Below are 27,035 nucleotides of genomic sequence, written 5' to 3' on the forward strand. Positions count from 1 at the left end.
ATTCTTTCTTTCCACTCTACCACCCTGCTCCCTGTAATCTCAGAAATTGATGTTCTTGTCTTACTTCCTCTCATGGCACTGATGCCTACCGTCCCTTCCAGATCCAGAGCAAAAGCACCACTACTGTTTCTTTCAAACAATGAAATCTAACACAGAACCACAAACTTCGTCTACAAGGACAATACTGCTGGAAATGAAAGCCTCCCCGATAGCCCATATCCTGTTAGCATGTCGTTGATACTAGCAACACCACCCTGGGCTAGTTACTGCATATCTTGATGGGCAATAATACAGCTCCAATTCTTTGATATTTGGAGTTCATGGAGCTCACCTCTGAGGTGTCTTGGACGCTGTGGGAGCTCGGTTGTAGCTGCAGGACTCCAGCAGTCGCAGATGACATGGGAGGAAAGGAGTAGGGCTGCTTCCAGAAATAGTGGGGGAAGAAATGGTGGGGAGACAAAGCTGGGGAGAACCAATGGCATCCTCCTCAGGTATCATGAACATCAAGGTGCAACAGTAAGTGATAAATCCCTCCATGAGAGAGTGACAGGAAAGAAAAGGCAGGGGGTTAATAGCAAACATGCTCTGTTATATGAAACAATTTCCCCTCAGTAGATCAAACCTCTCTGTGAGGTCCAGGAGGATTAATTATACACTGATGACCGATGATAAAACTGAGGCTCAGGGAGAGAGCATAGCTTGTTCAAGGTTACCAAGCTAGTAAGTGACAGTGAGAAGACAAGGACCCAGGTTTCCTGACTCAGGCCCCAGGCCTCCTGCCCATCTCCATAGCAGGCTTAGTGGTGAAGTCACTGAGTTTCCAGTTCCCATCCTACCAGCAGCTTGCGAGGCAGCAATGGAATGAGGCAGCTGTTGCTCAGTACCAGGGGAGTATGGCCACAGGAAGTAAGGCCTAGTTCTTCCAATCTTGCAAGTTGGAAATTGGTTTTGTGAAAAATCTCCCAACTTTTAAATGGTTGCTCTAAATTTTTAGAAACACCTTGCTGGTCAAATCAAACACATATACTGAGGAAACTGAGCCCACAAGTAACCAGTTCTAAATCTGATGTAAATGTAAAATAAAGAGCCAGACCAAATGGCTGGTTCCTGACAGAGATCACAGGGGCATGAAGGTACTCTAAGCCCACATGTGCACCAAGCATTATCTCTCATGCATACATACTACTATTTTTTCAAATTTACATAAAGCTCTTATGAGAAAATCCAAAGTAATTTATATGGTAACTGAATTCATAGTTTAGTTAACTAAAGTAGTACCATTTAACCCTCATAAATTTTTTCATTGAAAAAAAATCAAGGTGCAACAGTAAATGATAAATCCCTCCATGAGAAACAGAGAGACAGGAAAGAAAAGATAGGGGGTTAATAGCAAACATTTTCTGTTACGCAAAATAATTCAGAAAAGGTTGGAAATGAATGGACTAGATAATTTCTAAAGCCCACAGTTTTATAAATCCATGGTTTATGCTGCAGAGAAGTGGGATACTAAGAGAGGAAGAGAAGCCACCTGAACATCCCAAAGTATAGACTTAAAACTTAGTATGAAAGGTATAGACTTAAAACTTAGTACGCACATGGCCATCATCACGAACTCATCATGACCCACATTCCGCCTGACTGTTAAATTCATGAACAGCAAAGTAGCCAACAATATCAACGTTCCCTCTTGGGCTCCTGCCAGATAGTTACTGAACAGTCATGTTTCAGACAAGTAAAAGGAGACTAACAAAAAGATACATGACAGACTGCCACCAAGCATTTATGGCAGTGGGAAAAGTCAGGCATCAATCATAAAAAACTGCAAAGTCATAATGGATCAGTGTAGCTAAGAAACCTGTGTAGCTAGAATGTCAGTTAAGGAGAATTTGACCTGTTCTGGACTAGCCTGAAAGGCTTCCTTGAAAGTGTTGATTTGATTGAGCTGAGATCTTACGAGTAAACAGAAGTTGCTGAGTTGTGTGGGCGTATGGTAGGAGGGATGGGGTATTCCAGCCAAAGGCTTTAAGGTGGGGACATAGTATTTCCGAAGAACTGAAAGGCCAGTCTGACACCAAAAGAGTGAGGGTGTTTGAGGTTTAGATGAGGCCGAAGAAGCCACAGGAGACAGAGCCCTAGGGCCTCTGATCACATCTATGTTTGTGTTTTTACTTCAAGAGATTACAATGTCAGTCCCTCACAGAGTACACATTTCACAGAAGATGTACAGGAAATATATGATAGAACTGAATTGGTGGCAGAGATGAAGCCAGAGCCCAGAGCAGGAGCTGGGTCTCAAAGGCCTTGTAAAATACGCTAAGGAGTTGGAACTTCATGAGAAGAATGATGGGTTGCCCCTGAAGGGTTTAGGCATATTGAAGGAAGACTTAGCCTGGAGAATGGATTGAAAAGATTCAAGATTAGAAGCAGAAAACCCAGTGAGAAGATATTACAGCAATACAGGAAACAGATGGTAGTGGCCGAGCAAGGGTAGTGACAGTGGGAATGGAGAGAAGGAAATGAAGCCTAAAGGGGGCAAGACTGACAACCTCAGCTCTTTTTCTGCTTAAGGAAGATGAGCAGGGAGCTCAGGATGACACCAAGTTCCTGTCGCAGGTACTTCAGTGAATGGTGGGGTGGCCAAGGAGGAGCGAGCAGGTCTGGAGCACACACAATTCACTTTGGACACTTAACTTGTGGCACCCAATGGGATTGTCAAAGCAGCAGTTAGCAGGCCCAGGCTGGGACACAGGCTTCGGAGGCGGTAGCAGATAGCTCAGGGAGAGTATGAGGGGAGAAAAGACAGAAGCAGTCACCAAGAGTCAGGCCAAAGAACACGAGTCTGTCCTTTACGTGGACATGGAGAAAAAGGAGAAAACTAGGAAGAGTATGTTGCATAGAAGTCAAGGGAGGAGAACTTAGGAGAGAATGATAAACAATGTCAAGTTGGAGAGGGAATGGCAAATCTACAGCACCATGTTCTGTTTTGTTTTGATTTTTCCTTCAGGGCATTGATCTTAATCTGTACATTTTTTTTCCAACGTCCATCTCCACTTAAGACTTGTATCAACAACATGAAGATTTGTTTTCTGATGTATTCCTACTGCTGGCAGAGGGCTTGTGCACAGAAGTTCTCCAAGATCTTGGCTGAAGGGGCATATGGAGAATGAAGGTGTGACTGTTTAGGAAGGAATCAGTCGTGAAGGAGAAATTGCAGGGATAATCCCCACAAGAGAAGGTTGAGCCAGCAGAGAGAATGGGATCCAGAAGACAGCAGTTGGTTGGTTCTGAATGACACAAAGATACTGAATAAAATCGTTTCCCATCAGTCCTCTTCCCCAAGCACGAGAGTTGATACTATACTCTCTCATGGGCTTCTCTATTGTCCAGATGGGTTCACCAATCCAGGATGCTTCCATTCCCACTGGTGCTTTACCACAGGAAAACCATGAGTAAGTAGGTTGGGAATGAGGCTTCTCTGAGGATTCCAGTTCCAATCTTCTGCATCATGAGCACTAGGATCTCAAGAAGTTCTTTCATCCCAATGACTGATTTTGTTTCATGATACCATGTGCTTCAATGCTTCAAAACAAGTCAATGTAAATACATCTGCCCTTACAAAGTAGGGAAACTGGACAGGGCTTCTTATTTTAACAAATAATTATTCACTTTTCAAACATGGTTACTTACAGCACTGAAGAGGCAGATCCTTAGTTAACATAAAACCCAATTCAATTTATAAATTTTAATTTCAAAGTTAACTTCCTTAAGAGTACTTTTGGTATCTGCCTTTCACTGAAAAAAGTTCTACTTCCCTGTCTCCCCATGATAGACTACATTAACTATGTCCTAATTATATGTTCTAAATCTAGAATAAAACCCATGGGGGAGGAGTGGGAAGGTTTGAGAAGAGAGAGGAAAAACCTGTGCCTTCATAGGACTGCCCTAATTTACTTTGCATCACGGGCCCAGCTGAACTTTATACAGCCTTAAATCAGTCACTTTGCTGAGACAAACCTTTTTAATAGTGAGCCTGTGGATAAGATGAGATTTCACCTAAAGGACTTTCAATAAACATAAACTACAAGCATCAAAAGAATGTTTGTCCTGAGGGCTGCCAAGGAAGGCTGAATGACAGAATACAATAGACTGGACTAGGAGCCAGAAGAACCCCATTAGCAGCTGGCTTCCAGGACAGTAAAATCACCACCTTCTCCACTCTGCCCACTACTCCCTCCCTTCCATCCTTCCCTTCAGTGTTTAGCACCACCTCATGTTTATATGCCAACAACTAACACAGAGCCTGACACAGTGATGGTACCCATATTTTGCAAAGATGCAAGGAGAGAGCCAGGCTGCCTAGGTTCGAACCCAGCCTCTATCACCAGCTTCAGTGAGTAACTTAACTGCTTAGTCTTCTCATCAGTAAAGTGGGGATGGTAACAGTACCTTCATCCCTGGATTGAATGGGCTAATGAGTACAAAGCCCTTGGAACAATAACTGGGAAACAGTGGAGAAGGGTTTCCCAATATCATCATTATCACCACCACCAGATTGGCCTTGAGCAAGTCTCTGCCCACCATGGGGCTAAATTTCCCAAACAATCAAATGATGTGGTGGATGAATTGATCTCAGGAAGATTCCCCACCGGCTTAATTCCTCACAATTCTTGGAACCCTATCACAACTCTCTGAATCTTCCTAAGGCTCTGAGCTCCAGGGAAGGACGGTAGAGCTGGCTCTCCATCTGGTCCCAAGGAAGCTTACTGGCTCATGGAGCTTCAGCTCCTCCCAACCACAGGCTGCCCCAGAGTCCTGTGCTTCCCCAAGCAAGCCCCCTTCCTTCAGAGATGGAAATATTCATCATGACCCTCAAAGTTGTAAAAATAGCACATGTGTGAAAAAAGGACACATTTCACAGTGAAGAAATCAGAAAAGGAAGACAAGGAATATCAAAAGACAAAAGCAAACACAACGGGTAAAGACCTAATACCCATCCCCCTTAAAGTTTTCCAAAGAGTAGAAGAAGAGGGAATACTTCCAAACTCATTCTATGAGGCCAGCATCACTCTGATACCAAAATCAGGCAAAGACACCACAAAGAAAGAAAATTACAGGCCAATATCCCTGATGAACATGGATGCAAAAATACTCAACAAAATCTTAGCAAACTGAATTCAAAAATATATCAAAAAGATCATGCACCATGATCAAGTAGGATTTATTCCAGGGATGCAAGGATGGTACAATATTAGAAAATCCATCAATATCATCTACCACATCAACAAAAAGAAGGACAAAAACCACATGATCATCTCCATAGATGCCGAAAAAGCATTTGACAAAATTCAACATCCATTCATGATAAAAACTCTCAATAAAATGGGTATAGAAGGTAAGTACCTCAACATAATAAAGGCCGTATACGACAAACCCACAGCCAATATCATACTTAACAGAGAGAAGCTGAAAGCCTTTCCTTTAAGATTGGGAACAAGACAGGGATGCCCACTCTCCCCACTGTTATTCAACATAGTTCTGGAGGTCCTCGCCACAGGGATCAGACAACACAAAGAAATAAAGGGCATCCAGATTGGTAAGGAAGAAGTTAAACTGTCACTGTTTGCAGATGACATGATGTTGTAAATAAAAAACCCTAAAGAATCCACTCCAAAACTACTAGATCTAATATCTGAATTCAGCAAAGTTGCAAGATACAAAATTAATACACAGAAACCTGTTGCATTCCTATACACTAAAGATGAACTAGCAGAAAGAGAAATCAGAAAAACAATTCCATTCACAATTGCATCAAAAGGAATAAAATACTTAGGAATAAACCTAACCAAGGAAGTGAAAGACCTGTACTCTGAAAACTACAAGACACTCATGAGAGAAATTAAAGAAGATACCAATAAATGGAAACCCATCCCGTGCTCATGGATAGGAAGAATCAATATTGTCAAAATGGCCATCCTGTCCAAAGCAATCTACAGATTCAGTGCAATTCCTATCAAAATACCAACAGCATTCAATAAACTAGAGCAAATCATTATAAAATTCATATAGAACCACCTAAGACCCCAAATAGCCAAAGCAATCCTGAGAAGGAAGAATGAAGCTGGGGGGATTATGCTCCCCAACTTCAAGCTCTACTACAAAGCCACAGTAAACAAGACAATTTGGTACTGGCACAAGAACAGACCCATAGACCAGTGGAACAGACTAGAGAGCCCAGATATAAACCCAACCATATATGGTCAATTAATATGATAAAGGAGCTATAGACATACAGTGGGGAAATGACAGCTTCTTCAACAACTGGTGTTGGCAAAACTAGACAGCTACATGCAAGAGAATGAAACTGCATTATTGTTTAACCCCAAACACAAAAGTAAACTCGACATGGATCAAAGACATGAATGTAAGTCATGAAACTATAAAACTCTTAGAAGACAACACAGGCAAAAATCTCCTGAATATAAACATGAGCAACTTCTTCCTGAACTCATTTCCTTGGGCAAGGGAAACAAAAGCAAAAATGAACACAAAGGACTACATCAAACTAAAAAGCTTCTGTACGGCAAAGGACACCATCAACAGAATAGAAAGGCTTCCGACAGTGTGGGATAATAGATTTGTAAATGACATATCTGACGAGGGGTTAAAATCCAAAATATATAAAGAACTCACATGCCTCAACACCCAAAAAGCAAATATCCTGATTAAAAAATGGGCGGAAGATATGGAGAAACAATTCTCCAAAGAAGAAGTTCAGATGGCCAAGAGACACATGAAAAGATGTTCCACATCACTAATCATCAGGGAATTGCAAATTAAAACCACAATGAGATACCACCTCACACCAGTAAGGATAGCCAGCATCAAAAAGATTAAGAACAACAAATTCTGGTGAGGATGCGGAGAAAGGGGTACCCTCCTACACTGCTGGTGGGAATGTAAGCTAGTCCAACCATTGTGGAAAGCAGTATGGAGATTCCTCAAAAAACTAAAAATAGAAATACCATTTGACCTGGGAATCCCACTCCTAGGAATTTACCCAAAGAATACAAGTTCTCAGATTCAAAAAGATATATGCACCCCTCTGTTCACTGCAGCACTATTTACAATAGCGAAGATATGGAAGCAACCTAAGTGTCCATCAGTAGATGAATGGATAAAGAAGAGGTGGTACACGTACACAATGGAATACTATTCAGTCATAAGAAAGAAACAAATCCTACCATTTGCAACAACATGGATGGAGCTGGAGGATATTATGCTCAATGAAATAAGCCAGGTGGAGAAAGACAAGTGCCAAATGATTTCCCTCATTTGTGGAGTATAACAACGAAGCAAAACTGAAGGAACAAAACAGCAGCAGACTCACAGACTCCAAGAAGGGACTAGTGGTTACCAAAGGGGAGGGGTGTGGGAGGGAGGGGCGTGGGAGGGTGGGTGGGGAGGGAGAGAGAAGGGGATTGCGGGGTATTATGTTTAGTACATAGAGTGTGGGGGGTCACGGGGAAGACAGTGTAGCACAGAGAAGGCAAATAGTAAATCTGTGGCATCTTGCTACACTGATGGACAGTGACTGCAATGGGGTATGAGTGGGGACCTGATAATATGGGTGAATGTAGTAAACACATTGTTTTTCAAATGAAACCTTCATAAGAGTGTATATCAATAATACCTTAACAAAAATAAAAATATAAAAAGCAAACACGATGGACCAGAAATACACTGTGCCCTCAAGGTTATTAGTTTAGCAGCCTTCATCGAATGCAAATAAGAGAACTCTAGACTACACTAGGCAGCTCGGGAGCAGGGGAAATGTCCCCTATCTTGAAGCACAACCCTCTCCCCCAACCTCCAAGCCCAGGCGGACTCTCCCCAGACAGCAAATGCTACTGAGTGGACCAGTCTTAAGTGCAAACACCTTTCTCCAGAAGCAGTCACTTGCTGGACATTTACCTAACCTCCACTTTATCCAAAAGTAAAATCAATGTTCAGAGTTTTTCCTTCCGTTCTGGGCCTCAGTTCCACTTTTGTAAAAAGGAGGAGGGATGAATTCAGGCCACCTAATTTCCTAGTTTCCTACCAGCATTAAAATTGTAGTATTCCATCAATGATTTCTATTTTGCAGGAAGAAAGGGATTTTTTTTTAAATGAGATAAAAATGAAGGTTTACAGTTATTTACTGTTTTCTGCATGAGGCTAGACTTCCTGAGTTCCTCACTCTACCAGCAGCTCTGTGACTTTGGGAAAATTACTTAACCTCTCTGTTCTTTTGATTTCTCATCAGTAAATAAGAATAATCCTTCCTCATAGCACTGTTGTTAGTATTTAGTTAATATATACAAAGTATGAGGTACTGAGAACTGTGCCTGGACCATGATAAACATCTTAATGTGGTTATTATATTCAAAGTTACACAGTCTTTCTACTCAAAGGGAAAATTTATTTGTAGACTGTGTATTAGAACTAACACCAACATGCGAGTGAATGCGTAGGTGTGTGCACATAACAAGATGCATTTGGCATGTAGATAGGAAACCTAGGTTCTACTCATGATTCTGCCGCAAAACTAGCTGTGTTCTTATGGATGCTACTTTCCCTCTCTGGGCCACAGTTTCCAGAGCAGACAACTCAAGGATTTCCCTCAAAGTATTCTGATCAAAGGTGATACACTGGCAGCCACACTGTTCTATTTGGCCTACAATTTTAAACCACATTATGCTCCTTTAATATTTGATTTTATTCTCAATATTTAAAAATAGGGGGATTCACATAAAAATCCAAATTCCTTGGGTCTCTTAAAACATCAAAGTTGTATCAGCTCTGGCCCCTTTGCAGTGGTTCTTCAAGGGTAGGCTCTGGACCAGCAAGCACCTCCCTCACCTGGGAGCTTAGAAATGCCAGTTCTCAGGATGGATCCCAGACCTTCTGAAACTCTGAGAGCAGGCCTGGAAATCTGCTTTAACAGTGTGGGTAAAATTATAATATTTCCAGAATCTCTCTCCTGGCTTTAGTACAACTCCATATCAATAGGTGTTTCCAAGGGGTGGAGAGAAGTAGTCCATCTCCGTATCAGTAGGTAATTACAAGGGCCAGGAGGGCTTATCTGGACTGGAGAGGTTGGATGGAGCTCTCTTCTGCAGCCCACTCCAGAGAGATGCAGGACGACCACTTGTAGACTGGTTTCTCCCACTTTATTTCTCCCTTTGACTGATTTCGGTTTCAAAGGTATTTTGCCCCGGGATTTTCCCCCTAGAGTTACAGACAGACAGGAGGCTGATGCCCAGGAAAGTTGGAGAAGCAGGCTCTGCAACATAGGAACAACTGGCAGGGGCTGAGCAGCAGCAACCCCGTTAGACAACTGAAGCAAGAGGTGGTTTTGTGCACCCGCACTCCTCAGGGTCCCTGACTCCGACACCATGAACCAGTTGGCACTTACCAGGCTGCTCACCACACTCATCTTCCTTACTGCTCTGCCCAGGCCCTGGTGAGCCTCCAGCTCACAGACTGCGATCTGGATGGACCAACCCTGATTACAATGGTCTATGAGCCCCTTAGGCACCACATGCCAGGATGACTGTGTTGTTCCAAGTGAGAAACAGCCTATATGAAAGCAGGCAGCACAAACCAAGGGCACAGTTGCAGGAACAAACTGTTGAGTTTCCTTTATTAATCACAACACAATCCACACCAGCAGCTGCTATTAAGAACAGCTGCAGCTCCTAAAACAGTGATCTTGAAACAGTCCAAAAAAGTGCTTACAAGTCGAATACCAATAACTGGCACTGCAGACTTGCATTCCATGAGCCTGGTTCTTCCCACAGGTCCTCAAGTGCTTCTCTTGGGACCAGAAACCCTCTTTCCACACCCTGGGAAAGGGTGGGGAGGGGAGAAAGTTTTTATAATTAGCATAATACAGGGAATTGGATCCCACCTCAACCATTTAGTGACCTTGAGTGAATTACTTAACTTCTCTTGACTATCAGTTTCTTCCTATGTTAGAGACAAAAATAATACCCACTTAAAAAGGTTCTTGTGAGCAGTCAAAATGAGATTATGGGTATTAAAGCATTTTGCAAACTGTGGAGGACTAGATACCAATAAAGGTTTATTATCCCATGAAATCAAGTCTGACCCATAAAGAATCTGACACAGGACACACTGTTTCTAGCCTACAGCTACCAGAGGTAAAATCACAGAACCATGTGGCTACAAAGGGCCTTTTGAGGATCTGTCACCCAACCTTTATACATGGCTCCCCACCCCCAAACCCCTAAAATCCCTGAACACTATGAATAAATGCATAGCTAAGGGTGGCCACACCTGCAGAGCTTCCAGCTCTATAAGTTCACTACATTGCGGACTGCGCTGTCCATTCCTTCCACTACAGTCCTCATGTGCACATAGACACTCCTCATTGTGGAGGCCATATCAGAGTTGCTATAATTTAGGCAGCCTTGAAAGCTGCTTTCAAATTTACCCTCACCTCAGGGACTTTGCATATGCCTTTCTGCCTACCTGGAATATACTCATCTGTCTAGTCTTCAGATGGTCAACACCTTATCTTTCCATTTCAAATGTGTCTGCTACAGAGAAACCTTCTTTACTATACTTCACTCCATCTTACCCAGTGTGGGGAAGTTGGGGTTCCTATGGCCAGGATCCTCAGGGAACTTAAACCACCTGATGATGTAATTGGCCTGTTGCTAGGCCACTGCTTCCACACCTTTAGGCAATAAGTTATTATTGCGCTATATAGAGAGCTCGGCCCAGTGCTCTGGGCGGAGGCAGAGATGCTACTGATCAACCTACCACTGGGAGAACAAGCTGGGTAATAAACCCTTTCACCCCAAGAATGTTTTACTGTCATTTTCTTTGGTCACACTGAATCCATAGTGAACTTCATGGGGCTGAAACCCACTGGCAAGACAACTGGCATAGTCGGTAGGATTCATTGCTGACCAAGGAAGCTGCCCTTATGGGAGGGGTGCTTCAGTGGGCTGCCCCTGATGAATGGGGAGACAGTGGATTGTCCCCCAAAGGGTATGTGGTCTGAGGTCGCTTGCCTCCTAGAGGACTGGGCCCCACCCCAGGGCTGGAGGCAAGGGGAGGTGACACCTGAGGTAGCAGCATGGCCCTTGGTATAATAAGCAGGTCTTTTGAGAGAGAGTGCCCGTGAGGCAGCGGGGACTGTGGGTTGGCTGCTTCTCACAGTATTAAAAAAGTCTGCAGAAGAGGACACGCTCCTGAAAAAGACCCAAGAAATGGTGGCATGAGAACACAAGCTGCAAACTGCTATGGATTCACTGAAGAAGGAAATGGCACTGATGCAAGAGGCAGCACAAAAACACTGGCAGTGAGGTGCCATTGAAGAGGTAAAAGATTCCTTATAGAATGAGACAGCAGCATGGCCAGATGTTCTGAAGGAGGAAGAGGCCATCAAGGAAAAAGACAAACTCCTGAGGGAGCATAAGTGGAGGTGGCATGAGAACGCCAGCTGCAAAGCATTGAGGTGAAGGTAAGAGAGCTGCTGAAGACTGAGCTGGCATTGCTGTAAGGCGCTGTAGCAGAGGAGGCACTTGGGGGAGTGGAGAGAAAGGTTTCATCAGCCCCAGAAATGGAGGAGCTGGGGAAGGATGAAGAGGTGATGCCAGGGGCACTGATGCCTCCTCTATTGAAAGCACACCCAGTGGTTGTAATGAAAATAAAGACCCAGCAGCTGAAAGTTCCCCAAGGAGAGGAGCAACTCCCTCCCCAGGTCGTGGAGCTCTCTATGCTCCGCCCCTATACTCAGGCTGAGCTGGTGGCTTTGGGCTCCCGGTTTAGGCAGAAGCCCTCAGAGTCAATATCAGCTTGGCCCCTGCATCTGTGGGACTTAAGCATGTATGGAACCGTTCTGTAGGGATCAGAGATGGGAAAGCTGGCTTCCCTGACGGTTCAGCTGGTCTTGAGGCAGTGGTTACAAAGTGTACATCAGACCCCAGGAAATCACTCCCTCCTTGATTGGCTTATGGCTGCACTTCATGCTGAGTGGCCCAATCAGGGTGACCTACCATCCTCTCCTGCTAGATGGTAGACGTATGCTGAGATCCAACAGGAGTTACAGGAGCTAGGCATAAGAAATGCCATCTATAATCCAGAGAATCATGGCCCAGATGAAGAGATTCTCACTACAAGTATGAGAAATATTGCACCTCAAAGGGTTCCCACATCCCTCTTTGGGTCTCAAGTGGCCATTCTTTCCCGTCACTTAGGGCAGCCCATAAGCGAGGTGACATGTACAGTAGCAGACTTAGGAGAGGCTGAAGCAATGAGAACATGGAAATAAATAAAGTCTGCTACTCACAAGAAGAATTTAAAGGGCCCCATGAAGGTTACAAGGACCCAGGTGTGGTTGACTTGATACAGGCAGGAGCTGATGGAAGGAAATTAGAAGGTAAGTCAAATAGGATCCTACCGGAGCTATGGCAATAACTAAAATCAGAGCAGCAGTTCCAGCCATTAAGATCAAAGAGGCAGAGGTCAGAGACAGAGCCACAGGTCCAGCCTGTGTGTTTGCAAGACTTCCTGCTGGAGAGCGAGCCAACCTCACTCAAGCCCACACAGGAAGGTGATTGGGAAACATGGTTCGAATAAGGGAAGGTCAAGGTACCTGCCCTGAGGGACCAGGAGGGAACCGGAGGCCAAAAAATGTTGAAACAGCTATCCATTGGTCCCCAGTGAACATACAGTATGTCCTGGCTCTGGTGGACACAGGGGCTGAATGTTCACTGATTCACGGTAACCCTGAGCAGTTCCCCGGGACCTCCACCATCATAGATGGATAGGGGTTAAGGATATCAGAGTGAAACAAGCCCAAATCCCTTTGGGAATAGGGCGTCTACCCCCAAAAGAGTATACTGTGTATATATCTCCTATCCCTGAGTATATTTTAGGGATTGATATCCAGCAGGGTCTATAGTTGCAGACCATTGCAGGTGAGTTCAGACTGACAGCACGTGTGGTGAAGGCAGTTCTGAGGGGACATGCTAGGCACCCACCCATAGCTTTGCCTGTGCCTCAGCAGGTGACTAATACCAAATAACACAAACTCCCTGGAGGATATAAAGAGATTGGAGAAACTCTCCAGAAACTGGAAAAGGTGGGTATTGTAAAGCCTACCCATAGTCCTTTCAATTCCCAGTGTGGCCAGTAAAAAGGCCAGATGGCACCTGGCGTATGACTGTGGATTACAGAGAATTGAATAAAGTCATAGCCTCTATGCATGCTGCTGTCCCCTCTATTGCAGGCTTGATGGATACCCTCAGCCATGAACTAGGAACATACTATTATGTGGTAGATCTTACTAATGCCTTATTTTCCATTGATAATGGGCAGGAAAGTCAGGAACAGCTTGCCTTCACATGGGAAGGATGGCAATGGACTTTCACCGTCCTTCCACAGGGATACCTCCACAGCCCCACCATCTGTCATGGACTTGTAGCCCAGGACTTGGCTACATGGGAGACACTGCCAACGGTGCGGCTGTACCATTATATTGATGATGTCATGTTCACATCCGATTCTCTTTCAGATCTAGAAGGTGCAGCACCTAGACTGCTGCAACATCTACAGGAGAAAGGATGGGCTGTGAACAGCACCAAGGTTCAGTGACCTGGTTTGTCTGTGAAATTCTTGGGGGTCATCTGGTCGGGTAAGACCAAAGTTATACCAGAAGCAGTTATAGATAAAATTTGGGCCTTTCCTACCCCTACAACTGTAGCATTGCTACAAGAATCTTTGGGTCTTCTAGGCTACTGGAGAGTGTTTATCTCACACTTGGCACAAATTCTGAAGCCCTTTTACCAGTTGGTATGAAAGGGAATCAGGTGGGACAGGGATGAGACATGTGCATCTGCCTTTACTACAGCAAAACGGGCAGTCAAGGCCCATGCAGACCCTGAGAGTAATAGACCCATCACAGCCCTGTGAGCTGGATTTTCATGTGACTGAAGACAGTTATGGCTGGGGTCTCTGGCAGTGGCTTGAATGAACTCTCTAACCTATTGGATTCTGGTCACAACTCTGGAACAGGGCAGAGATATGACACACTTTGACAGGAAAACAGCTGGCTGCTATGTATCATGCCTTGCTGGCTATAGAACCCATCACTGGAATGGCCCTGATAAAGGTAATACCACCTATCCCATCTTGGGGTGGGTATGAGCCTGGATCCAAAAGCCAAGGAGTGGTGTGGCACAAACGCCCACACTGGCCAAGTGGGGTGCTTACCTACAGCAGTGTAGTGCCCTCTCTAGTAGCCCCTTGAGTGAAGAACTCCAGTGCTTATTGGGGCCAGTGACATATACTAGTGAAAAGCAGGAAGAACTTGCTTTTGAACCATTAGTAGCAGAGAGTCCCTATCGGGAGGGAAGAGCCCCATACCCGAAGATGCATGGTACACAGATGGCTCCAGCCATGGGCAGACCCCAAAACGGAGGGCCATAGCTTTCCATCCTAAGACTGAGACAATATGGATGGAAGATGGTGAGGGGAAGAGCAGCCAATGGGCAGAGGTGTGGGCCGTGTGGCTTGTGATCAGCCAGGAGCCCTCCCCTATAGTTGTCTGCACTGACAGCTGGGCTATCGGAGCTTGACCCTGTGGCTACCAACCTGGTACCATGCTAACTGGCTGGTTGGTCACCAACCCCTTTGAGGGCAAGAATTGTGGCAAGACTTATGGGCCTGAGGTCAGACTACAATAAATACAGTATACCATGTGACAGGTCATTTATCACTGGCATCCCCAGGAAATGATGAAGCAGATAGATTGGCCCAAATATGCTGGTTAGAAGGAAAGCCTGCCTCTCCTATAGCTCAATGGTTACATCAGCATTTGTTGCATGGGGAGCAAAAGACAATGTGGGCTGTAGCTCATCGGTGGGGTTGCCTCTGACCTTTGAAGAAGTTAGTAGAGCCTGGCAGGAGTGTGTCGTGTGCTCCCAAAGTGACTTACACCAAGTTCCACACCAACATGGGACAATAGCTAAGGGGCCGATACCCCTCGTCAGGTGGCAGACAGACTATATTTGGCATCTGCCAGTGTCAGAAGGATATCTGTATGCCACGACTTGTGTGTGGACACAGCTACTGGACTTCTGGTTGCTTTTCCTACCTGTTGTGCAGACCAGCAGATGACCAAAAGAGGTCTGAAGTGTCTCTTTGCCACCTATGGCTGACCACAAGTAATTGAGAGTGATCAGGGCACCCATTTTACTGGACATACACTGCAAGAATGAGTGCAACAGCTGGGAATCAAATGGAAGTTTCATGTGCCATACAATCCTACTGCAGCAGGCGTGATAGAGAGGCACAATGGCTTGTTAAAATCCTGACTAAAGGCAGATACCAATTGTCTGCAGGGATGGTCAATCCGCTTATGGACTGTGCTACGGCGTTTGACCGAGAGAACCTGAAAGGGAGCGCTAAGCCCTGTAGACATGTTAACACATATGGCTGCCTCCCCTACACAACTGCAAGTACAAACCAAGGAAGAATCACTGAAGCCGAGGTTCGGCCACCAGAGTAATATCTTGCTGCCAGCACCTACTGCACTGAACCCTGGAGACTCCATTGAGTGGACAAGGCCTTGGACCTTTTGACACATGGACCAATGATGGCTGGCTCTCCTGGCACCTTGGGGACAAGGCCTGGAAGCTGGTCTCCTGTGTTGTCCTGGAATAACAGCAGTGGCACCCAAAAGTCACAGTAGTATATCCTGAAGGCCAGAGGTAGGACCATCTTACCAGGGAGTTTTGTTTTATCATTATGGCCAGTGCATGCACCTCCAGTAGCACCCTATATAGACCTTCTGTAACCCCCATGGGGAAAGGAGTAAAAGTATGGTATACTAGACCTGGAAGGGACCCCCTTCCTGCTACAGTCCTATCACAGGAACACTCTCTTGCATGCATCCTACCTGATGGACAAGATTTGCCTATGTTGGTGTTATTAAAACATGTGTCTTATTGCCCCTAAGGTCTTTGTGGATTGGGAACCTCCTCTGGCTTGAGGATTATTATAATTTTTGTTACCTGTATCAAAATCTTGTTGTATCTTAATTTTTGTGATTATCTCTAAGTTGCTGTTAGCTTCTGTTGCTGTTGTGGAATCTGGTTACAGTGCTCCAGCTTTCTCGCACAGGGACCACTGGGGAAGATTGAGAGCGTGTAGATTTTAAGGTGAGAATCCTGGAGAGGTGGAGTGTGGGGAAGTTGGGGTTCCTATGGCCAGGATCCTCAGGGAACTTAAACCACCTGATGATGTAACTGGCCTGTTGCGAGGCTACCGCTTCCACACCCATAGGCAATAAGCTATTATTGTGCTATATAGAGAGCTCGGCCCAGTGCTCTGGGCAGAGGTGGAGACGCTAGTGTTCAACCTACAGCTGGGAGAATAAGCCGGGTAATAAATCCTTTCACCCCAAGAATATTTTACTATCATTTTCTTTGGTCACACTGAATCCATAGTGAACTTGCCCAGGGCTGAAACCCATTGGCAAGACACCAGTTATTCTCCATCATAGTATTTTGTGCTTTTTTAAAAAAAATATTTATTTGTGTGCTTAAACCTTGTTGAATCCCCCTGAGGACAGAAGTCCCATGGAGGCAGTTACCTTGCTTCTCTCATTCAATACTCTGTGCACTTATTACAGTAATAGTACCACAGTAATTCATACTAGTACATAGTAGGCACTCTAATATATGTTGAATGAATTTATGAATGAATGAATGCTTAACACCATTCTATGCACACTGTAGATATCCAAATACTAGTTAGAAAACCTAATAAACAAGACTTACACCAACTCCCACTACTGACTTGACGCAACTAACAAGTAATAGTTATGTCTTTTTATGTTGAGGAAAAAATATAAAAAATAGACCAAATGGACAACAGCTCCCCATGCCAGCTTTATTCATAGCAGCACTGCTCCTGGTTATGACTCTTTATCTTGTGCAGAGGGAATTTATGAAAAAGCCCTTAAGTGGATGAAAACAGCTGTTTCCTGGAGAGAGGGCATCACATGATAGCATAATTATGAACTGATCACTCAGCTGGAAAGTACTTACCCAGATCTATTGTGAACAGACCCTAACAACCAGTTGGGCAAGACCTAACAGTCAGGACTAGAGCATGCATGCCTATGGGGCATGTACCTACCCATTCCACTCACAGCCAGCCTCACCAACTATATACCCTTGGCTCAGGAGGAGAGCAGAAAAGCCCAGGGAGGAATGAAAATTGCTGCCCCTACTTCATCTGGGAATATAGACTTAGCCCAGCAACCCATGAAAGATGTCTGAGGGTAGAAAAACGCACAAGCCCTTTGCAGCCATGTGCTGTAGCAGAAGAAACTCAAGATCTGGGTTAAGCCCTGTTCTACAACTCAAGTCTTTGACCTCCAACTAAGTCACATCAGGTCCTAGAGTCTCTGTACTCCCATCTGGAAATGAGGTTAATAGCATAGGTCTGTACAAAGAATAATACCATACCACATCAGATGTAAATGTGTATTATAATTCATAAAGCACGGTGCAAAGATAAATTATTGTTACTGACAGCAAATAACAGTAGCTTATAATAAAGAATTGCTACAGTTTGGGTCCTAGAGTAGGCATCTGAACACTTGGAAGTTGACTGATAAGCACATAGACGACCTGCATGGCAAAGATGATTTTGCCTTCTCTGCATTCTGTACAGCATGCGTGTGGGCATGCAGGAAGTCCCTGAGTACCCTAGATGCCCATGGAAGAAAAGTCAGGATCCGCAGGAAAGGGGACATCCACATGTGTCACAGTTTGCTGCTCTTGGTCAACAAGGTACAGCAATCACTTGGGACATTTCTTAAACCACCCCACCATAAGTCTGAAAATACTATTCTTGGAATATAGAAAAAACTCCAAACCAAAAAAGGGAGATCAGATCAATTTTCTTGACTCCAGAAAAGACCACATAGCATGGCTTTATGGAAGGGGAAATTCTTAAAGAGAAAATGTCAGAATGTATACACTCCTTAAATAGAGATTAAAATAAGAAGAGTCACGCAGAAGGGTTCTGTTAAAGTGAATTGAGCCACTTAACGTTTTGGGAGCACCTACTGTGTGCAAGACCACACTGGGAGCTGCAATGATCAGTAGGCCAGGGGGGGAAGAATGTGTTAGGGGCTATCATAAAGGAAAAGGTATTAGGAGGACACAGAGGAAAGGTAAATTTTCTTTCTCCTTGGAGAAGTAAAGGAAAGCTTCATTTGTCAAGTGGCATTTGAGCTGGGATAAGAAAACAAAGACAGAGATAAGAGGCTCAGCTTCCAAAGACAGCAATGACATCTTCATGTCTGTATGACATAGATCTCCTTGACAGGCTGGATAAGCGTATGGACCCCTGCAGAAAGTAGTATATTTAAGTAAAAATGATAAAATTACACAGGACTTTAAGGAAATCAGTGCTAAAACACAAAATATATTTTAAAAGTAATGCTGTGACACAGTACCATATGTGATTCTTTATTAATGCATTAAATAAAATCCAGCAGCAAGTCTAATAGCCACCATAATTTCAAAGCAGCAGTAAACGGTTTCTGAGGTATCTGCAACAACTGCAATGTGAAATGAAAGTATCTGTGATTTCTATTGGCAACAAAAGCAAAAAATATGGGCATACTGCTACTGTAGTCTGTTACCTACTTTTATAATGGAAGGAAATGCTATAATGCAATTAGAGGTTAATAAAAATAAAGATGTAATTTTTCCCATTCATGTTCACAGACTCCATGTTATTATTTCCATTCTTAACCCAGCTTGTTACCCCTATTGTTATTATTCTTCACCCAGGTTAAGAAATCCTGATAGAGAAAACAGCCTAAGCTAAGGAAGAAAGTAAGAATTATGGGCAGTACTATGTGCCCTGTAGAACACAGACAGGAGATACCACTGAAAGGCAGGTAAAACCTGCAGAAGTGGCCAACATGAGGGTCCATCACCTCCAAGTATTAACCACAGAATGTGTTTTAAGTTCCTCAATAGTAGCCTCTTTTGGAAAAAAGATGAATGAAAGAAGCTAGGAAAACATCTTTCCACAGGTTTGAGATTATAGCTCCTTTTTTTAAAGTGTGTAGATGACAGCATGGTGATACATTTTTTAAAAGGATCCAATATGATACCTGTTCTGTAAAACTTCATGTAAGGATAGGTGGGTATTAGCATGCGTATAAACATAGATGTCTAGGAAAGATGCACAGCAAAATATTAATAGTGATTAGAATCAGCGGTGATTTTACTTTCTTTTTCATATTTTCTGTAATTGGAAAATGGGCAAAAAAGAGGCCCAGGGAAGGTTAGGCCTACTCATGGCAACACAAGTACTATAAAGTATAAAATAGAGCTGGTCCTAGAACTAAGAAATGTCCTTCTTATGTGCTCCACAACAAATTCAGATTCAGAACAGAATGCACATGAACACATGAAATGAGTATAATTACTAGCCCCAACTTACCTATTCAGAAATCAAGGCTCAGAGTCTGCTTAGTGACTTGCCCACAGTCACACAGCAGATAACAAGAGTCTGTTAGAATCCAGGCCTCCCACTAATGAGGGCAGAATAGTGTCATTGTTAAAAGAAGGGTTTTGCATCAGTCTGATACCAGTTAATTCCCAGCTATGCCACTTACTGGGGTGAACTTGGGAAATTCCTGAATTTTTCTGAACCTATGGTTCCAATGATGTGAAGCCCTATTTCAGCTTCTGATACAGAGTGAACACTAGTCATTGCATCACTGCCTCCCTGCCTGAGTCCTAAGTGGAAGGACTCCAGTTCCCAGAGCCAACAGACACATCTATACTCATTAGGCTCAGCAGCATGGTTTCGGTCTCAAAAGTCCACTGGGATCATGCTCATTGCTCACAGGAGCATCCCGACTGGACTGGGAACCCATGACACCAGGCCTAACACAGGACAGGACGCCAGAGTGCTGAGCAGCCAGTTTGGGGATCTCTAGGGATTCTGATTCAATAGGTCTGAAATGGGACCGCACATTCCAAATTGTTTTTTAAAAAAGCTCCAGGAAGGGTCTAAAGAGCCAATATTCAATGACAAAATTCTCAATTTGAAAAGAAAGAATCTAATATCCCTGTGAAAACCCAGGATAATTGCAAGCAATGCACCTTTCACTGGGCAGCACGAGGCACCACTCAAGAGCCAGGATCACCAGCAGCTCCAGGGCTCTCTGCCAAGGACGAAGGACAGCAACTGCCCAGAACCATGGGAGGACAACCGAAACCAACTCACACTAGCAGCCACAAATGTTCAGAGGGGTCTCCCTGCCGTAGACACACAGTGTTTTCCAAGCTGGAACGGATGATCTTGCCTGTTCAACAGATACAGCACATTAGTGACTAGACGTCTAAGGAACTTACAAAAACTTGGGGGCCCACAGCAGAATGACTCACAATAAACCCTCAATGAATATTGCTGGAAGGATTCATTAAGAGAAAAGTGACATTCCAACACTGGAAAGACAGGGCTTCAAAATGTCCTAGTCTGAAGATTCAGAAAAGACCTAAAAATGTGGTAGGTCTGGCAGCATGCAGAAGCACCACACCATAAGTTCAGAACTTTGAAGCAGCCACATGGTATTATTTATGGGCCTGAAAGGAGATATGAGCCCCAAACTATTTCCCTAGAGTTGGTGGGCAAAGAAAAAGAGGGAGTGTCCAAAGGCCCTATCGCATCACTTTCTCAAAGTTTTGGCTTATTATTGTATCTTTAGGACCCTGCATACTTAACAAGCACTACCCCAATTCAGGAAATAATTGTCCAATGCATGAAAGCAAGAGAGAAAAAGAGACAGAAGACAAACAGGTTAAGCAGGCTCTGCAGTGTAGTATTCCCCAGGGAGCAAAGGAAACTGATTTCTAGGACAGTGGAAGAAACATGAGCTTTTTCAGTCAGACATACCTGGGTTCAAATTCATACAGGTGTAAGTATTTGACCATTTTGAGCCTCAGTGTATCATCTTTACAAGGGGATAATAGCACCTAATTCGCCTCCAATATAAGCATGATGATGCTTATCCTTACAATGTGGTTGGAAGAAAGTTACATGAACTAATGGATTTATGCAGAGTAGCCAGTACAATGGCCATCATACAGTATGAGCTTAACAACAGCAACGCATGTTGCTATCAGTCATGCCCTCAAAAGCTGGAGCCTATGTTCTCCACAGTTCTTTCTCATACCAAGCTGCAGAAATAATTTCAGATTAAGTTCACAAGATTTTCTAATAACACCCATTTCTTTAAATAATAAAATCAAGTATATATTCCTTTTCAGTTCATAAAGTAACTTCATATTCACACATAATTCTGGAACCCATTCATTGATTACTGTTATCCATATTTAATAGATTAAAAAAAAAAAAAAAAGACCACACAGCCAGCAAGAGGTGGACTAGGACTGGTATTACAGATTTTAACATTATAATGACCATTATTTTCTCAACCAGAATTTCAAACAAGTGATTTATTATGGAATAAAATACTTGAACTGAGACTGCTGATAGCATTACCCTAACACGTATAGCTGAAATCAGAAACAAAATCCTAAAAGAATAGGTAATTTTTTTTTTGTAAACAAATCCCCTCCTCTGGATTGAATGCATCCACGCTTAACAGGCTCAAGTAAGAGGAGAGGAACATGTCTTAAAAGTCGGGCCAATGTTAGTTTTAGGAACACCTCTACGATTTATTGGTACAGGACCCTAGGATTCTTAACCCCAGTAAATTTCAATACGCTCATCTGTGTAATGGGAAAGCAATACCTACTCCTAAGACTGCGTAGAGTTCCTGGCATGAAGAAGGCAACCAGTATGAGAGCTACTCTCATAACCGCAGCATGGTATTAACCATTTGGACTGTAAGTGACTGCTTGTCTCCTTCCTGGCTTTTCTCGCTTCTGCATGCCCCTGTTCTACATCCGTTCAATGGGACACAACCAGCCTCTATCCGATCTCACCAGGGAATGAAGATAACAAAAGAGCTGGCAGAGACATTATGCAAATACCAAATATTATTAAAACATTAATGAACTCTGGCAATTTCCCTGAATTTTGATAAATGGTTTTTATTATGCACTGCCAGCTTCTCACACAATCTGGGCTCTCAAATAGTAACAAGATAATAACAGCAATCATTCTCCTAAAAGACTAAGGTGTAGAGAAATAAGAAATGAGTCTAGATGCTTCCAGCTAACACCTGCCTCCAAAAGAATCAGAATCTCTGTACAGAGAATGTCACGGCATACCAGGGTGAACACGGTGAGCACCAGCAGGCACAGACAGACTCGACAGCCTATGAAAAACCATTTTGATAGTACAGTACTGACAGGTCACTGTCTACCACCACTTTCCTCTTCTGCATAAAGTTGCCTCCACACTAGACAAACCAAAAAGGGTCTGAGACGCTGAGGACTTCAATGCAGGCTAACAATCTTATACAGAAAGTGACTACTCCCTGCCAACTGCCTAAAAACAGAGGTGGTGTTATCCACAGTTCATTAAAGAGGCTTGTGCCAAATTCTTCTGACATTTCATTTTGAGCAAGGGGATAATGTTTTTAAGCTGCTGACAATCCTCAGGTACAGCTCAGAGAGGAGGCAGAACAAAGCCAGAGGAACTGACCCTGATAGTTCCCAGAAATAAGGACCTAGTGCCACCACCTCCCACAACCTCCCCTCCGTGACACCTTAACAAGCTGAGGATCATTAAGACACCTCATTCACACATTCATGGCTGTGCCAAGTAAAACGAAGTACACAAGAAGAGATTTTATTTTTTAAGCCAAGTGAAAATCCGCTTTAGAAAAAGTAAAGCCACAAGGGGTCCCTTGCTGTCGCCAAACCTTCACTTCTCTAGAGCAGCCATCACCTCATTAAAGGAAAGCAAGGAACTCACAAATGAATGCAGCACCACACACAGGCAAGCTCATTTTGCCATTGGCCTTCCAGGGTCCATAGGGGCAAATGGCTTAAATGACACTCTCCTGAATTTTCTCTCCTGCAGGCGGAAATACCAAATTCCCAGGGGACAAGAAAGACTTCTCTTGCAAGGCCAACTGGGTAAAAAGGAATAGAAGAGGCTTTAGTTTACTGTCAACACAGTGTCACTCATGACATTAAATACATGTATAAATTAAGCGCCCTGGAATAATCTGCCTTTATATCTGGGTAAAGGCTGTGCTAAATGAGTGTATCAGCTGTGGAGTTAGCACAGAAGTTCTTAAGGGGCTGGAAGTTTAAACTGACCCCTCCCTATATCTTCCCACTTTCTGTTCCAGGTCAAGGACTATCCTGACTGATGGTAAGCCAGCACCTTTCTTTCGGGAACCACCTAGTGCAAGAGACATCAGGACTGAAGTGGGAGGTATTACAACACAATGGCAGAATTTCCATTACTTAAGTCAAAGAGAAATACCATGATTAAGCATCTAAAATAACTGCCCTGAGCCTTCTCTACGTATCCCCACCCTCCTGACAATCACTGTGTTGGTTTTCACATCTGGAAGCCTTGTTAAACTTCCCTCTAGAAGCTCACACACACCAGATTAGGAAGGTGTTTTTTTAAAAAAGGAAACACATTTAATTTATCTAAATAGTTGAGTGGTGGTGGAATACTTCAATAGAGAGCTTTTCAACCCCATACACAATGTAGGATACACTGGGGAGCATGGAGCAAAAGGTAAAATCCAGCCCCAAGTTTTAACATGCTTCGTCCAACTTCCCAAAGCATTACTACTACACGAGGCCACACGTTTAATTTGCATTGCCCGCCCTCCTCCCCACTTGAGCTGCGGGGGAGAAGAAAACCGAGAGGGAAGAATGTATCCTACGATAGAATCAGCAGCCTACAGCCGCTCAAATCCCAGCAGACATTAAGAGGAAGGCAAAGGCTGTCTTCCTCTGCGGTCAAAGCCCCTTTTCAATCAAATTTTCCACTACCTGTAAAATTAGCTGAGGATGTATTTGTGAATCGCACGCGACACGCGTTAGGACAGAGCTACACTCGCGTTCCGGTTCTGCGGAATGTTAACGGCGAGGCACAGACTGGATGCCGGCCAGGGTTGCACTGGCGGAGCCAGCCGCAAGCTACGTGGGAGGCTCTCAGCAGCGCACCCTCACACTACACCTCAGGAGCAATAATCCGAACGCCGGGACACTTGAGGAAGGGTTCGGGCTCCCAGGCCTGCCTCAATTATTTTCCTTTACACAGCATTCAACAATCTGTTTAAGGACCTGTAGGTATCGGGCTGGGGGGATGGGAGTGGTGGCATTATCCTAACCCGCCACATCTCCGGGATTCGAAGCTCAGGGCACCTCTCTCAGCCAGCACCTTAACAACACACAGAGACGAGGGGACTGCCGCTCTGACTCCGAGGGTCAGAGCTCTGAGCAAGGTCATTTTCGAGCTGGGAATTAGGAATTCCGAGCTCAGAAAAAACCCTGGAGAAGCACCGGAAATGCTTCCGACTGCTTCAAAGGGAAATGGATTTGCAAATCAAAGTTGCAGAACTCCCGGCGCCCAGCCTACATCAGCGGGTTACTAGGAAACACCCCACAAGTTTGGTCACCGGGGGCTTGGCAGGACAGCGCCGCGCCGCCAGACTAGAGAAGCAACTTGTCGCTCGGGCGACGATCCAGAGCCCCGAGCGCAGGAGAGGACCCGAGACTCGGCGCTGGGGAGGCGCAGTCCCAGCCTCCGGAGCCAAACTCCGTAAGGCAACGCCGGGTCTCGCCTGGACCGCGCTGCTTCCAGGAGCTTCCCTCCAACACTGAGACGTTTGACCACGAACATCTCACCTGCCTACCAGCCCCTGGCCGGTGAGAAATTAACAAAAGAGCCGGCGGAGAAAAGGGGACCCGATGTAAAGTATACTACGGAGGGGAGCGAAGGCAGCTCAGCTTGCAGCCGGGAAAGAAGGAAAGAGGCGGAACAGATGGTTCTACCACTGGCACCCGGCTCCGGGGAGGGAACCAAGAAGGAGAGGGCGCGCGAGAAGGGGGAGTGCGTCCCCTACCCCGCTTTTCACCAAACACACACACACCTCCCCCTTTTTCCTCCTTACCCAGCATGGAAAAGATGAAATCCTTGGCTGTGTGAATCTCCAGCGCTCTCTGGTCGTCGTATTCCCGCTGGTCGTGCTTCGTGAATTCTTGGATGAGTTTGTTCAATTCCTCCACCCGAGCTCCGGACCTGAAATCCAGCTCCGGGAACGGAGGCTTGTTGTTACAGCCCAGGGACGCTGCCTTACTGGCGGTGGGAGCCGCCATCTTCATGCAAAACGCGCCGAGGAGCAGCTCCGCGGCGGCGGCGGCACCCTCCCCCGCCGCCCACCCCGCCCCCCTGGGCCTCCTCCCTCCGCCGGCTCCCGGGCTGTGGCCCCGGATCGTGGGCGGGCTGGCTGGCGGGCGTCTAGACTGGCGGTCCTGGCTCGGTGCGCTCCGGGCGTCCCGGCGTCAGGAGGACCTGGACTGCGGCGGGGGTGCGTGTGTGGCCCCGGCACCCTTTCCTGCGGCCCCACGCCGGCCGCGGTGCTGCGGGTCCTTGCCCAACTATGGTCCTCGCTGGCAGCGGCGACAGTGGCTGTAGAGCCAACCGGAGCCTCCCCAGGAGCTAGGAAAGTGAAGTGGAAACAATGTGAAATTCACCAGCTCTGAAATCAACAAGCTGCCGGCTCCAGTGTTAGCGAGCCAGCACCAGCGTCCCCATTTAAAGGGACAGCGCACCCAGTGGAAAGGAAAATAAATAAATGACAGAGGTCTGCGCGCCTGTAGCACTTGCCAATCTGTACTGGCCAGACGTGCGAGTTGTGAACGTAGCCTTTCTCTACCTCCTCCCTTTTGGGGGGCAGGGCTTGCCAAGCGCATTCAAGGAGAGGGGACTAGTCCTCTGATTTTAAGGGCGGAGTCCCGGGCGGGGACATTCCTACGGGAGCGTCTCCATGTCAAGAACTCCAATGTCTTTAGATAATGAAAGAACCTGCCTGAAGGAAAATGAAACCAGTTTTCTGCCCTTTTATACATAGACTGCTAAATGTGATGGGATTAAACGCATCAAAATAGAGAGTGCCCACCTACTAAAGTATCCCTACCTTTGCTCTAGGTAATTAATTTTCCTGGATAACAACCTAATCAACTTAGCATATAATGAGTTATTGAGGTTCTGCTTGGTCTAATATAAAAATAGGGAAATTGAAGTGTGTTGTGGGGGAGGGGGAACAGAATGAATTGCCCCCGGTTTCAATGAATTTTTAATGTGAGGTTAAAATTCTCTCAACAAATACAGTCTGAGCACCCATTTTCTGCCAGGCAGAGTGCCAGAATCTGGGTGGACAATGATAAACCAAAGGACATGGTTTCTGCAGTGGATTATACTTGACAAGGCAGATTCCATCTAAATCATGATCCTTCAGACAAAATAGGATCTCAGAAGTGTTTTTGGTGTTCATTAGGTTTTTGACTCACCACTTAGGAGGCCCATTAGTTCTTAGATGAAGGGCTATATCTTCCTGTCTAATACTCCAAACTCTTATCTCTTCTCTATCCCACAGTCCCTGATTTATATAGAACCGTTCTCATTTTCTTTCATGGTTCTCATGGCCAACCTCTGCCATGACTTACTGTATAAAATGGAGATGATAATAATTCCCATCTCAGGTAGCATTAAGAGTTACATGAGATAAAGTAGGTAAAGCAGGTATGCAATGCCTTCCATAATAAGAACTCAAATCTTCACTGCTGCTAATGTTGTCATAAACTTAATTCTTTCCCTTTTCCAACCTGTTCTCAACATTATTGCCATGTGGTCTTTACCGAAACACAAATTTGGCCATTGACCTACTCCTGGAACTTCTCTCCTCTTTACTCCTTCTCCAGTTTACACCAAAGCCCATTTTATATCTGCCTTTTCCTGAAAGCCTTCGCTAAGACTCC

General features: G+C 44.8%; 1 protein-coding gene across 1 annotated transcript in view; it reads right to left on the reverse strand.

The window, feature by feature from the left end:
* Positions 1–26,815, reverse strand: part of MB21D2 (Mab-21 domain containing 2) — a 115,289-nt gene extending 88,474 nt beyond the window's left edge. Inside the window, exon 1 of the mRNA XM_036875277.2 lies at positions 25,169–26,815. Coding sequence (XP_036731172.2) covers positions 25,169–25,379 — 211 coding nt within the window. The 5' untranslated portion in view covers positions 25,380–26,815. The remainder of the gene's footprint in view (positions 1–25,168) is intronic.
* Between the last annotated feature and the right edge of the window lie 220 nt (positions 26,816–27,035).

This window comes from Manis pentadactyla, chromosome 1 (assembly GCF_030020395.1).
Source record: "Manis pentadactyla isolate mManPen7 chromosome 1, mManPen7.hap1, whole genome shotgun sequence".
Taxonomy (NCBI): Eukaryota; Metazoa; Chordata; class Mammalia; order Pholidota; family Manidae; genus Manis; species Manis pentadactyla.